Source organism: Plectrocnemia conspersa, unplaced genomic scaffold (genome assembly GCF_051122295.1).
Source record: "Plectrocnemia conspersa isolate PC_06_02 unplaced genomic scaffold, ASM5112229v1 ptg000003l, whole genome shotgun sequence".
Taxonomy (NCBI): Eukaryota; Metazoa; Arthropoda; class Insecta; order Trichoptera; family Polycentropodidae; genus Plectrocnemia; species Plectrocnemia conspersa.
In genome coordinates, this window is record NW_028277167.1 from 28,978,974 (window position 1) to 28,994,180 (window position 15,207).

Consider the following 15,207-nt stretch of genomic DNA (forward strand, 5'->3'; position numbering starts at 1 on the left):
TGCTAGCCTGCTGACTGCACGTTTGGTGATGCCGCTAGGTGTTTTTTACCGAGACAACGCGTACAACTCCATCTTCTCCTGGCTGCAACCCGATCACCCGTCCAAGTTGCCATTGAAGAGGAGGCAGATTGTCCTCTCTCAACAACACCATGTCGCCAATGTCAGGATTGGAGGAGCCCGATCTGAAGCTGCGCTGCTGCATCAATGTCACATACTCCTTGGACCACCTGGCCCAGAAGTGCTGCACCAGCTGCTGCAAACGTCTGTACTGAGACAGCCGTGACTCCGGCACGTCGTGCACGTTTTCCTGGGGACAAGCAGTTAGTGGCTCGCCGATAAGGAAATGACCAGGAGTCAATGGAATGAGGTCATTTGGATCATTGGAACTTGGAGTGAGCGGACGCGAATTTAATACTGACTCGATCTGCGCAACGACGGTACTGAAGGCCTCATATGTTAAGGACGCGTTTCCCACTACCCTTACCAGATGTCGCTTGGCTGATTTGACAGCCGCTTCCCACAGACCGCCAAAATGCGGTGACCGTGGTGGTATGAATCTCCATTTAATCCCTTGTTCAGCTAACGAAGCCGGAACTTCCTTGAAGTCGGCAGATCTCATAAGCCTTCCTAGCTGACGAGAGGCTCCTACAAAGTTCGTGGCATTATCGGAGTGCAACTCGGCAGGTTTGCCCCTCCTCGCGATAAATCGTCTCAAGGTGTTCATGAACTCATTTGTAGTGAGTCCCGTGATAACCTCCAGGTGCACTGCCTTTGTCGCAAAACACACAAAGACACACACATAGCCCTTCGCCATTGATCGGTTCCGATATGCTTTGGTGGACACATCGCAGAATCCGACCAATTTGATGGTAGACTGACACTGCGCAAACCTATGGCGTGGGGCAACTATTGCCTTTAGGCCATTTAAACCCCCGTACAACAATTGCCAGGAGCTGAATAAAGAGCTGGGGATTTTATAATCCCAGCCAAGCTTCTCCTTCCACAACTGCTGCATGTATATTTTTAATATTACAACAACGAGACCGACGAGACCCAGTGGATCAAAAATTTGTGCGATCGACTTGAGGATCTCCCTTTTGGTCACTGGGAGTGTCTCCGGGAACGCTGCCATAAAAAAGAACCTATCTGTTCTCGTTTCCCAGCCCATTCCCAGTGTCGTTGACTCATTCGTCTCAATGATATGGTGAGAGATCTGTCCCTTTGCGTCCTCCTTGAGATCGCTTATCACCCTCGGCTCGTTTGACAGCCATTTTCTCAGGGTTAAACAACCCTTTCTCAATATGACGTCAATTTGAGACCGTAATGCCTTAAGGGCCACAATGGAATCTGCTCCGGTGAGCAGGTCATCAACATAAAAATCATTTTTTATGACTGCAGAGGCTGCAGGAAAATCAGACTCTGCCTCGGCTGCAAGTTGATGCAGGCAACGCACCGACAAAAATGAAGCTGGAGCTGTCCCGTACGTTACTGTGTTCAGCTGGAACGATTTTACGTCGTCCCGTGGGTCAGATCGCCACAAGATTTTTTGAAATCTCCTATGGGAGGCGTGAACCTGAACCTGCCGGTACATTTTCTCTATGTCAGCCGTAATGACATACGTGAACCGACGAAAACGAATCAACACGACAAAAATATCCCGCTGTAGTTTTGGACCAACCATCAGTAGATCATTGAGCGAGGCACCGTTGCTGGACTTGAACGATGCATCGAAAACCACTCGGAGCTTGGTTGTGAGGCTACTTTCCTTTATCACAGCATGGTGTGGAATGTAGTAACCCTCGTCCCTTATGGACGGATCGGTGGGAAGCTCAGACATGTGACCAAGAGAGATATACTCTTTAATAAAGTCAGTATACTCATCCCGAATCTTTATAGACTTCGCCAGCTTTCTCTCTAAAGCAAAGAACCGCTTAAGCGCTGGCTCGTATGATACATCCAAAGTGCGGTCATCAGTTTTGAATGGAAGGCGTACAACAAATCTACCTTCCGTTGTACGACTTGTTGAACCCTTGAATTCTTCCTCGCACTTGTCGCTGTGACTAGCTCTTAGGTCATTACTGACCTCTTCGAGCTCCCAGAACTTTTTTAACTGCCTGTCCATCTGCACCAAGCTAAGATTGCAGGCAGGATCTTTAGCGGCCGGTGCTAAGATGCTACCCGACACTATCCACCCAAATGTGGAATTTGCCAGAATTACTACTGACCCATTCTCAAGTTTGATTCTTTTGCGCCCATTGCGCATTGATTCAAAGAACCAACTTGCGTTAAGGATGACATCCACCTCTCCCGGCAAGTCAAATTCATTGTCTGCCAGTTGGATATATCTAGGGATGGCCCTACGTACATTGCTGATGGCCATGCTTGGAATTTTTGCAGTCAATTTCGGCATGACCATAGCGTCAATTACCGACCACTGCTTTTCTTTCCTCGAGGCTATTTTTAGCTTTACAGAGCCTTGACTAGCAGCCACAGACTCCGCTACACCCACTATGTTGGCGCTAGATTTGCGGATGTTCAAACCCAGCCTGTCAACCAGTGCACATGATACAAGGTTCGTCTCAGCGCCAGTGTCAAGAAGGGCACGGCAGACTTGCGTGGAATCATTTCGACCCCGGATGGATAATTTTACCGTCGAAAGTAAAGCTATTTGCGATACTACCTTACCGGTTTGACCTGGCCGGCAGGCCATTACAGCGGACATTGTCGCTTTTGGAGCTTCTGCTCGATCCCTATCTTCATGGAGAAAAAAGTGATGCCTTTTTGCACACACTGAGCAGCAACTGCCCCTGCAATTACCAGCACTATGACCTTTCCGCAGGCAATTAAAACATAGTGCGTTTCGTTTCACGATGACCCACCTTTTATGGACATGCAATTGTTTGAAACTGGGGCACTCACCCAGCTTGTGAGTCCCCTTGCACTGAGGACATACCTCGCGCAACGGCTGATGGCTCACTTGGTGAACAACTTTAGGCTCCTTAATAGGAACCTGAGTCGGGATAATTGTGTTTTCCAACACTTGATGTTTCGTTTTTAGGAATGTTAACAACGCCTCGAACGTTGTCAATTTGATTGTTAGTGCTGTCGCTTCCCATTCGCGGGCCAGCACCACTGCCAATTTTGACACGATGATCTGCACTAGGACAAAATCCCAATGCTGCACTGGCAGCCCAAGACCTTCCAGTGCTCTTACGTGCAACGTAGCCGCATCGATCAGCTTCCTTAACCCCACATGGGAGCTGGCGCTAACCGTCGAAATACTGAGCAGTGCTCTCCAGTGCTCAGTGGCCAAAATTTTCGGGTTGTCGAACCGTGATCGCAACAACTCCCATGCGAGGTCAAATGACTGACCTGCGGACTCTATACCGCGAAGGACCTCAGCGGCTTCTCCCTTGACCGAAGTCAACAAATAGTGGACCTTCTCTTCATCTGATATGTTTGCCTTTCGGCAAACAATATTTAGAAAAAGGCTAGAGAAATGCGGCCAATCTTTGTAGTTACCTTCAAATGAAGGCAACCGAAGGGCAGGTAATGAGACATTAGTAGGCGGCGCGACTGTTGGGAGGGGGGGTTGCCCCCGTGCATATCGCACTATTAACTCTTTCGCGGCGTAAATGGTTTTGTAATAATCCCTTTCGAACGCCGAGGTAGCTTCATCATCCACCTTACCTATGGTGTATTCGATGTCCTCCTGGACCTGCCTAAAGGTCCTTAAGACATCCACAACGTCATCAAGATGTACTTGAAGACCCGACGCGTCTCCTCTCGACACGCAGCCCTCAACAGCGTCGGCAAATCGCTTAAGCTGCGACTGCAGCCTAGAACGCTTCAGTATGTCGCGTTTTGACATATTGACTCGAAGGAAAAGTTTGAGGTTAGGAAATAACAAGTGGGGAACGGCTAACCACTAACCTAAATGTCCTCTCCTCCGTCTGCGCAGCTTCTCGACCCGGCGGCTTCCCTGTGATGCCCCGCAGTTGCTCAGCTGCTGCTGCCCCGAATGCTTCCTCAGCGAAGCTCTGGTGGTCCATCCGGCTCGTAGGACCAAATGTTGCGACCTCTCCCCTTTGGAGATGGCCGTCTTTTCTTTTCGAAGGACCACCGTCTCTCGACGGAATTAAACGCCTCTAACCATAGAAATGCTTTATTATCAGAGTTTACATCCTCAGAATCCTTGCTGACGCACGACCACACGCCGTGACAGCTGAGGCGTCTTCAGGTTATTTATACACAAAAAACCACGCACGGCCATAACACACTTTTATTCGGCCATGCATAAATATATGTAAAATTGTCGGAACAAAACCTATACATAAATAAATAGGCCCTCACAAGCATAAAACACAAAAACATCATTATTCGGGATGGGGAACCCAATAGAAGTTGGAGATTCATTCGATAATCTGCGATATGCTGATAATGTAAATAAAAAAAGTCGCTAGAGTAATTGAATACCATAAAATACAAAATTTATAAGTGATTTTCAATACGAATCAGATAACTCTAGACTCTCCTATATAACAAAATAAATATAATCTTATAAGAATCATGCTCGAATATCTACATAGAAGCCGATTTGATAATGTTTCTAATAAGAATCATTTTTTAGGTACCTCGCTTTACAATTCAAATCTTAAATTAATCATAGTCTAACATATATATGTATTTTGCAGACGGAAGCTATTTTTATGTAGAGAGGGTTCGTTATTGTTTTTGTTTTAGTAACAGTTGAAATGGAACAAAATATAAATCAGTTTTCTGGTGCATATTTTCGTCCTATTTATGAAAGTGCTAAGAGCGCGACTGGTTGTTATATTCCAATTATTGTTATCTGCTTTGCATTAGAGTTGTAAAATATATAGTTTCATAGTCCTGCTGAAAGTAGTAAATGACCCATTTTTTTACAAAAGTCAGAATACTCCTTATTTTGTATAATAGTGCACAAGATAAGAGTTGTTAATTTTTTTGCGAAGTGGATATGCAATATAATAATCGCACGACTCGTAGTAACGAGGGCACTCGTCCGCGAATCCTCAATCGTCGGGAGTCGCGTGCGCCGTTCGCCGGTGGCGCTCGCGAATCCGACGGCGACTTGCGCCAGTCGGTGCGCGTTCGTCGCCGAGTTCGCGTCGCGCTTTTCCGCTGTCCGAGTCGGTCTCGCGTCTCGCGTTTCGTTCGCTCGCTCGGCCCGGCTCGGGACGGACGATGATCCCGCGGAAGAGACGCTGATCGTGTCTCCTCCGCCGCCTCGGTCGCCCAACGGAAGATATGTCGACGGGCGCCGAGCGCTCGGAGCGCAAGTCGCCCCGCGAGAGCGGCGAGGACTCAGAGGACGAGAGCGAGATCCTCGAGGAGAGCCCTTGCGGCCGCTGGCTGAAGCGTCGAGAGGAGGTCAGTCTTCAGTGTTCAGTCTTCGGTGTTCTGGTCGGAAAATCGGTATCGGCGAGCGGGGTTGCCATGCCGAAAAATAATCGACCGACAAACGTCAAACGTATTCCGCTTCCTCTTTTTTCGCCGTTTCGGCGCAGGCCAAAGGTCATGGCCGACCGACAACTGCGGACCTATTTTTTTGTATCCGTTCGAATCGAAGCGGCGGCGGGGGTGCGGTTCATCCCTGTTAATTCGTTTCGTTTCAAGGTCGTTTCCTACACACTATGTTGCACGTATCTGCTTCTATTTTTTTCAATCAAAACTTATGTTGAACAGCTGCTCTCGAAAGTTCATTTCGAGAATCATCCCATCAACCCATAACTGAGCACTTTGCACGAAACTTTTTTGATTTTTGTCTTGAGATTTTCTTATTTTTTCTTTCACTTAAACAAATCACACTTTAATTACCTTGATTTTCATTATTCTCATATAGACAAGTTTTTAATTTATCGCAAACTGCTGTCTGTTCAAAGAAAAGAACAATTTTATTCAGTTAAATATGGCAAACTTTAAATAAAATTGGATCAGAATAAAAATTAAATCTCGATCAGAACAGCCTGGTCGTAAATATATTATTCAGGATCAGAATTAATATCAAACGGTTAAAATAAAAATATGACATTTTTAAAAGATCAGAATAAATATTCGACGTATATTAAATAGTAATATGAATGTATTCATACATACAATTAAATAGATTCGTTGAGTTATTCATGGGGCGTTCACTGTTCTGAGCAACCATTTGCACCTATTTTACAAAGTATTTCTAAAATAAATCATTTATTGCCCATTTATATTTAATATAAATTTTGAAAGCCGTTTAAATATAAGTAAAGAACAAATTAAATATCGCTTATATGTGATAGATATTGGGATTCGCAGTGAAAATATCTTTAAAAACTGCAATTTTAATTTCATGAAACGAGTGATGCATATCGAGATATTTTATGATTGTATAATATATTCACGATTTTGTTATTATTTGTCAGTACTAAACAGATGATTAATATGATAATTATGATTAATAGTTTGCTATACAGTAATGATTTTCAAACTCAGTTTGTCCTGAAAACATCATATTTTTTTAGATGTAGACAATTGAATGTATAAAATTTGTAATACAAATAAGCTTAATAGTAATTATTTTACCTTTTAATTAACTTGCACTTATTAGTTTTTTTTCAATATTCAAAGATTCTAATCAACTGCAGAAAAAATGAGCTTCAACCATTAAATTCAGTTCAGATTCACAATGGAAGTAACTCAATTCTTATTAGATTTTATTAACAAAAATGTTTCGGATCTTCAACGTATTTCAGATTGTGCGGTTCCCACTTCATCTTCCAAGTTGTTTATTATTAACGTTAACTTTTGTGCAAGCTTACGAATAGTGCTTGTTCCTGATTTAATGGTATAGTTTTCACGGCCTCGTCCCAGCGCGATATGTTCGAAACCATCATCGATATCATTGTTTTTGCTGCTTTAACTCTGAAATAAATTTTTCATTTGCTTCTCATAGAGATAATGGATCAGTAATCTGTTATAAGTCCAAGTGAACAATTGTGTTTTATGTCATTTATAGACAGAAAAAAAGCAATGGATTGAACCACCGTAGCTCTCCACAGCTTGTTACAACACTTATCCGACGTGTCAGGTAATAACTACCCGTTATGTTGGCTGATGGTAATCCACGTAAGGGATAGTATCTACCTTTTTTGACCTCTAATGTTTAACGACGGGTTTTATAGTATACAATAAATTAAAAGCTTATTGTGTTTCCATCTATAAAACGAATGTTGATACAATATGAAAAAGTATTACGACTTTATTTTTTTCCTTGAATAGAGATCCAATCGTATTTTTGCTACGTGCAAAAAGAGATCGTAAAATGACACCATCTTTTTATTTTTAAGAAAAATCCATAAACTATATAATACATAATAATATAATTTGACGCAACCCATCAACGACTGAAGTTTCAGATACTATTAAATTTATTTGTAAATATAAACAACATATTTGAAAAATTATAAAATAATTAAGCCATCAATTTGATAATTACAATTAAATGGTTTACTCGAAATCTATTAGTATTACGTTTATTTGAGTATTCATATCAATTTTATCACCTCTTTCGTGAATGCTAAAAGATTGGTGACAAAGTCCGCGTTAAGTTACTAGTTTACTTAAATACTTTGGAAATTTTCCAAAACACAGTTTTTGATTCTAAACATCTGAAATGACATATTTGCATTTAATGTTCAACCCCATTCTGTGGCAATCTTGTTTCGTTCTAGTTCTAGTCTTTTCGTAAATTATTACATAATTTGTACTTGAATAACAGCAATTACATCTCCAGATAGTGTACTACAAATATAAAATGAGTAATTTTAAGACAATATGAGACAATGATTCAACGATTTTTGGTTATAAAAAAATATGAATCATAAATGTACAAATTAATTTATATCTCGAGATGAAATCGTTAAGTCGCCTAAACATTATTAACGTCATCAAAGTATTTAGAATGTTGGAGCTGAGAATATTTGCAGATAAAGTGCTGAAATTGTATTATGAATACTGAGTCACTCGTTGAATTTAGAAATAAAATGACTAAAAATCATTTTATATTTTTGTTCTAAGCAGATAGATATGAAAATATTTATAGATAAAATTCAGGATCTTTGGAAGAAATTAAAATAATTCTGAATTGAAGGAAATGTCTCTCCATGATCGAGTGACTCATAAGATAATTCAATGTATTCGAAACAACTGGCAAAACGAGAGTAGATTTGCAATAACTTATTATTTAAAATTCATTTAATTTTTTGGAATCATTGTCTATAAAATAAATGATTCATATTCAACATCAGTTAAGTGAAATTTATGATCGATAATTGATTTCTCTGAGAATTTTCTGACGATCATGTCGATGATTGGCAATCGATATATTTGCGTTTCGCTTATGATTATATATTCCAACAATTTACATATTCGTAATCAGCCATTGTTTCTTTAACTTTTAATTTTTATAGGATAATAATTTTAGAAATTCTTCAGATTAAGCATCCATCAGTATTTGAATTGCAAATATTAAAATGTGAGCGCGTTATAGATAAAATGTTATTACCATGCCATTAAATTATCGACTTGATAGAGTGGCATTAAAACCGTACAAGTTTGCAATAGTATTAAAATATCTAGTACTAGGGATTCTAAAGTAATTATTTCTTAGTTATAAATCAATTCTATTTTTAGTATCGTTAAAGTATATACTCTGGATGAATTTTATTGGCTATATTTTACTTCTAATCGCAACCAATTGGCACTTTTAAAGCTTTACATAAATTATATGAAAAATTAGCACTGTCTATTTTTAAATCTAAACCAGATTAATATGAAATAGTTGGATGTAAAATACTTTTGTTGTCACACCTTTTCTTATAATCCAATTTTGGTGAGACACCGAAGAGTAAAGGGGAAAAGCAGATGTACCTTTTTTTGCATTATTAATGACACTACACACATTTTCAGACTGTTATCACCGTTGTCTCTACTGTCCTTGGCCACGAGGAAATAACATTTCTCACCTGTATAGCATAACAAGGGTTTAAACGTGTTCGGGTCGATTCGCAAGCCGACAGAGTCAACATTCCCATAAACTCTCGATTTAACGATCGCGTATATTAAATCTTTCTCTTTGTGGTTCTCCTATTTTATCAGCATTGCTATGTCGGAGTCGACGACCCTCTCTCGAGGCTCGGGTTAGCCCCGATCCGGGATCTCAGGATGGGGGTCAAGGACGAGTTCGATCGTCCTGACTCAGCTGAAAGGCCCAGCTGAAACCGTATTGTGTTTTGGCTTCGGCGGGGAGACCAGTCCCGAAAACCAGTTTGTACTGTTGGTCTCGTTTTTTGCTCTTATCTCATCTGCAATCGCTCGCGTAATAATCCAGTTTGTCTTCCTATATCGGCGTCGAAAGTATTTTCGACGGTTCGGTCAGTGTCTGAACGCGCAGGGTCAATTAATGTTGGGCACAGATTATCAATTTGTGGTGCGCTACTTTTAATTGCCTCATTCAATGCTTACGATTTTTCTTATCATTGCGGTATTGAGCAAATTAATTTATGATGAATTTGCAGTGTTGTATCGTCGGAGACTGATCTGATACTGATCGTTTTTATAGATTATGAAACCAATATCGAAACAATTTTTTTTTCATGGTTTGAGTTTGCTGCACGCACTAGTTTTTATAAAGAAAAATTGTATTCTTTTTAAAGCTCGTAGACATTCTTAAAAATATCTTCGCCTGTAGTAGAATCATTAAAAGAGACACTATCCAGTAGTTTTTTACTCTCAGTAAGATTTTTATCGCAAGCAAGAATAAATACAACTACTTTATCTCCAGTCCAGTAATCTAAAATTTTAATTCTTGATTTTCATTCTGCTTAGCTACAATTTAATTGATTTTTACTGCAATCCAATTTATTGACACTGAAATAATTTAAATTGTTTGATTTTTTTCCGGAAAAATAATATTTTCAGTTTGCAGTATATATTGCCTAACAAAGTTTTCTCAAATTTCACGATGCTTTCGCGGTCCCAAATGTTTTTAAAGTACAGATAATATGCCTAACATACCAATGACTGAGGATGGAAATACAAAATTACAATACAATGTTTTAAAAATATATTATATATTGCTTTAAATCATTTAAACTTATAATTATCCAAGAAAAAATATTTTTGTAAAATTATCTAGTTTTGGGAAACGGGCCGCGTGTTTGACACCACTGTATCAAATCATAAAAAGGCCGGTTCGGCTTGTGAATAAGCATTTACCGTCTAATAAACGATGAAGTTCTTTGTTGAAATAGGACACTACCGTGGGAAACATTTTAAAAGCTTAACTTGCAATGTACGTGCCATAAATCAGAAAGGAATTTAGAGAACGCGTGCATTAGGGTTTGCGTACCAAACTGACATTCATAATCTGCTAATTTGCTTAAAAAATACTCTCCACCTTTCTGTAATTAGTCGTTCCACCGAAGAGGAGTGTACAACAAAATCCCCTACGATATAAATACGGGAACCGAGCATATGACGTTTCGTAATAGAACTTCTCAGAGACATCTAATCTAACTTGGACTACAACTAAGGTTCTCAATTGAATATTCGATTATTTTTATACCCCCTATTTTCAACTAAATGAATATTGGAATAATTGATCGAGTATTCTTAAAATATTCGTTTATGCTATCTGGAATGAAATTTGATTTTTTTTTAATGAAACAATTTGAATACCTAAGAAATATAGGTAGTTGTTTTTCTCCTTATATACATAAGAGACTAGTGTCGCTCAAAATTCGGGGTCAAAGAAAATCTCCCGCAATTCACCGCCAGCAATTAATCGCTAACAGCTTACCGCCGCGTCAATATTGATCCCATAAGCAATTTACAGCGTACAAATGATCGCTAGCATATTTTATCGCCAGGCAATACAAATGATTTATATAAATATATTGGTCATTTTAAATTATATTAAAAAGTGTTTTCCATAGCGTAAGGCAGAAACTTTTATGATTTGCCCAAACACATAAGCGATAAATTTTCCCAGACTCCCAAAATCTATGGTCCTTTATGCGCCTTTACATTGTTTCATAAATTTGACTATATATTTATTATCCATTTGCTAATAGTTGATCGACAAACAGTCGCAAATCGTATACATAGAAACCAATAAAGCGGCATTCTATATATTTGCTGAAAGTCACTCCTATATCGCTGTAAATTTGCTTTTGACATTCTCGGAAATACGGAAAAAAGCTTTTAACGTAGAGTAGTTGAGGTGTTTGAATCTCTAAGCAATTTTTTTCAAGTGCGCATCGTTTTTACTGTGTATTTTTGAAGAAATATAGATCACACGGTAATAATTGTTCTGTATTAAGATACATACGATCTTTTGCTGGATGACGGATGACGATTTTTACCATGATTTTAAATATAAATTTACAAACTAGCTTAAGTATTGCTCCATCCTGAAAACAGCAGGAATGACATCCATGATAAAATAATATTTCTTTTTGACGGTCGGTTATTCTCATAGCATTGTTTTATGCATATTTTATAAAATTTAAAAAGTTTAACGATTATGCAATTAATCGCTGATTAATTAAAATAATTATTATTAACCAATATTTTTTTAATTAAATAATGTTTTACAGGCTATTGATTTTTTGCATTATTGGTTAAATTAAAAAACCGAGAAAATATTTAAAAACATTGTATTCGAATACTTGATCCATTTTTATTCAATATTCGAATTGTTAAGAGCCCTAACTACAACCAAGAGGAGGTTGAATCAACTTCAGATCAGTGAAAATCGCAGAAGCAGCCGTTTCTTTCTTCGAATCCACTGGACCAGTTTGAAGTCCGTGATTCAAAGCAAACCCACTTCGGATATGCACCCACGGAAAACATTTCTTTATTGTTGTACAACAAATTAAATAATAACAATAACAACAAACTTTGTCCTACAAAATTAAAGGTCAGTACATTGACTCATTTTTTCTTGTTTAAAGGGTCAAGTCGCGGTAATTGATTTTAATTTATATTTTTCGAAAATCTTGCGTGGCAATTGTTTAATTTTTGGGTGTTCCGAAAAGCCGATTTCACTCTATGTTTTGTTTAGATTTGTTCTTGAAGTTTTTTTTTATTTTAGTGTACCCTTACATATGTATTTTTTGTTATAGTATTTGACCAAAAAATGTTTATTAATCACATATTATTTCATAGCAAATGATTCTAAAAAACGATAGTACTTTTAATTTAATACAACAGTATTTTGAAAAACAATAGTAATGATTTTTATATACAAAATATTTTTCTACTCAAATCATTAAATAAAATCGAGTACAAAATTGAGCTTTAAATTAATATAATATATACTATGTATCATGATAAACCTTAATTTGTTTAATATTTTCTTATTATTGTTGGGTTTGTGTTAGATTTAGTGCATATGGACATAGTCATGTACCGGTTTGTTGAATCAGAAATATAGCATCATTCGTTTCAGTAAGTTTTGGTTGTTCTTACAATTCGATCACTATCGGTAAAAATTACGTCTGATAAGACGTTAAGCAATCACAAATTAGACAACATAACATCAACGTCAAATTTCGTCACGTGCTAATCATAATTAACGTTACGAGTACATCTGTGATTGAAATTTCTTATCACTCGTAAACATTAATCATTGTTAACATTCCAACGAAATCTTAATGTTCACGATGTCTAATTTAAGTATTCCGGATTGAAATTACATAGAAAACAATCTATTTGTATTATCGAGCCAAGAACGAACCTTGGGAACTCGAGCAGACGACCGTACATTAGCATTTTTTTAACACTCAAGGACTAGAGGGATTTTGTGGCGACCCTGTGGCGATCGATTCGCAATCAAAATACGCAGTGTACACGTCACAAGTGCGCAAACGCTTAATCATAATCCCTAAAACAGATACGTTTTTAGAGAAACACAATGCAGCGTGTGTCGATTTGGAGAATCGTAAAGCAATTGCTATTCCATAGGCGTACAGGAAAATCTAAACTGGCGACTCGTGTAGTACCCATTGATGGTAACCCAACCGACGATTGTTGCGCCACTCTAGAGGAGTGAGTCACCGCGTATTGGTTTACCTGATGGAATTAGACCTCGACACGTGAGCAACCTGATCCGATCACACATGATTGGTTAATGACGGCTGTTTGTCGCCGTTTAGTCCTTCAGAGTCTGGAGAATCCTGGTATTTTATATTTTATTTTAAAGTAAGGTCCACTAAATTTCATATAGGGGACTAACATGTCGATAGATAAGGGGAGAATAATCAGAGGAGTAACTGTTCATATTATTTTACTCGAGTAAGCGATCCTTGCTCCAGCGGCGGGGAGCGGGGGAATGCAGAATGTTTAGCTCATTGAAACACCTTTAAATTTTGAATACTTCTCGATATATGAAACAACATCTATGGAGATTGGATCATATTTTTTATCATAATTAAAATGAGTACTCCACTACATCGTCAATAAATGATAGTGATATTCAATCGAAGGGTTTAGGTTTCACTATCGCTTCTATATCCTGGAACGTATTTCATGTGTAAGTCAAGATTTTCCTCGTATGCGGAAGTTTCTGTTGCCGTGTCTACGGCTATGGCGTGCATACGCCTCGAAAGGATATCGATCTCTGGCAACTTTGGCAGCTAGCCGATGCACGTGCTGCGACGATGCGGACGCGCAAATAGGGCCAAGTTCACCGTCGGAGATTAGTGAGATTGTTGTTATACAATAATATAAACGTAGGCAGTTATTTTTAGACAACTAGATGCAGAATTAGACCCTAGCTTGCGACCGGTGCCAACGTCCGATTATCGTCGGGGGCTCGTAGAAGTTTCGGGTCACGGAAGTGCATGGAAACGCCAAAGTGATAACGTAAATGGTGACAGGGACACTTCTGATGACTAGAAACATAGTTCTGATTATATGCTGATTTATGTTTTATTAAATAAAATATTTTGAACGCTTTATACATTACTTGTAGGTAGGGATTCCAATCCCGGGCCAAAATTTTGATCCCGGGATTTCGGTATTGCAATTAGTCGATCCCGGGATCCCGGGACCAGTCCCGGGATAATTTTCATGTTATTTTATCGATAAAAATAATTTAAAATGAATAATACAATATATTATTACATCTGTTTTTTATAACGTAAAATGTATGAAGTACGTATAATTTTAGTCTTGGGCTTAAAATAGAAAATAATATAATAAAAATAAAAAAAGGAAGGTCTTATATATTTATTTGAGAAGATAAAAAATGAACTTTTGACAATGTATGTACATATGTACATTCATAGACAAAATTAATGGAAAACATTATTTTGAATAAAACTCACGAAGTAACATCAAAGCATCAAGCGTTTCATCATTTAGTCTTGATCTGATTTTGGTTCCTAAGCAGCCTGCTGCTGAAAAAGCACGTTCAGACTCACAGCCTCAAATATTCACAGATGACACGTGCAACTCGCGCAAGTTTGTACACAAAATATAACGATTTTGTCAATAATAATTCGAGTGTACTTGATAAATCAATCAATCCGAAAAATTCGGGATTATGTTTTATAATCCCGGGACTCATCGGGTATTGAAAATCGTTCGGGATCCCGGGATCCCGGGATTCGGGATCCGGGATCCCGGGATTGGAATCCCTACTTGTAGGCGATTTTTTCATTATGTCATTAATCTCAATAAAAATAAAGTATTTCATAGTATTCAAATTACAGAAAATGTGTTTTGCTGAATTCGGCAAAAAAATGCAATTAAAAAAAAATTAATAAAATCGAAATATTAAAAAAAAGCTACAAAAGCTGAAATGACGTTTCTGATGACTCAAAGAAAATCTAAAAAAAACAGTCTCAAATTTATGCAGAAAATATTTTTTCGCACATAATTGGTTCCTGAAAATATGTTGAATGTACGAAAGTCGAGGGAAGTAAAAAAATTGAAATTGTGCGTATTTTAAAATATTTATTTATCAAGTAAATATAAGATGTTTAAGAGGCGTTTAAGTGGGGTTTGCGGGTGTTTCCTTTGAAAAGTTATCAAGAGTTAACTGTTTTCCACTATTTTTTTTCTTTTCTTCATATAGTATTTTATAACATGCTATGTTTTTATTGATCGCCCCACACACTTGAG

General features: G+C 38.0%; 2 protein-coding genes across 3 annotated transcripts in view; one reads left to right on the forward strand and one right to left on the reverse strand.

Annotated features, from left to right (window-relative positions):
* Positions 1-34: 34 nt before the first annotated feature.
* LOC148237186 (uncharacterized) lies at positions 35-3,871 on the reverse strand. The gene has a single exon (XM_088183022.1). It carries the CDS (start codon positions 3,869-3,871, stop codon positions 35-37), a length of 3,837 nt encoding a protein of 1,278 aa, XP_088039148.1.
* Positions 3,872-5,120: 1,249 nt separating this feature from the next.
* Positions 5,121-15,207, forward strand: part of Madm (MLF1-adaptor molecule) — a 90,517-nt gene continuing 80,430 nt past the window's right edge. For both annotated transcript variants that reach the window (XM_088183626.1, XM_088183627.1), the window contains exon 1: positions 5,121-5,412. In XM_088183626.1, coding sequence (XP_088039752.1) covers positions 5,290-5,412 — 123 coding nt within the window. In that variant the 5' untranslated portion in view covers positions 5,121-5,289. The remainder of the gene's footprint in view (positions 5,413-15,207) is intronic.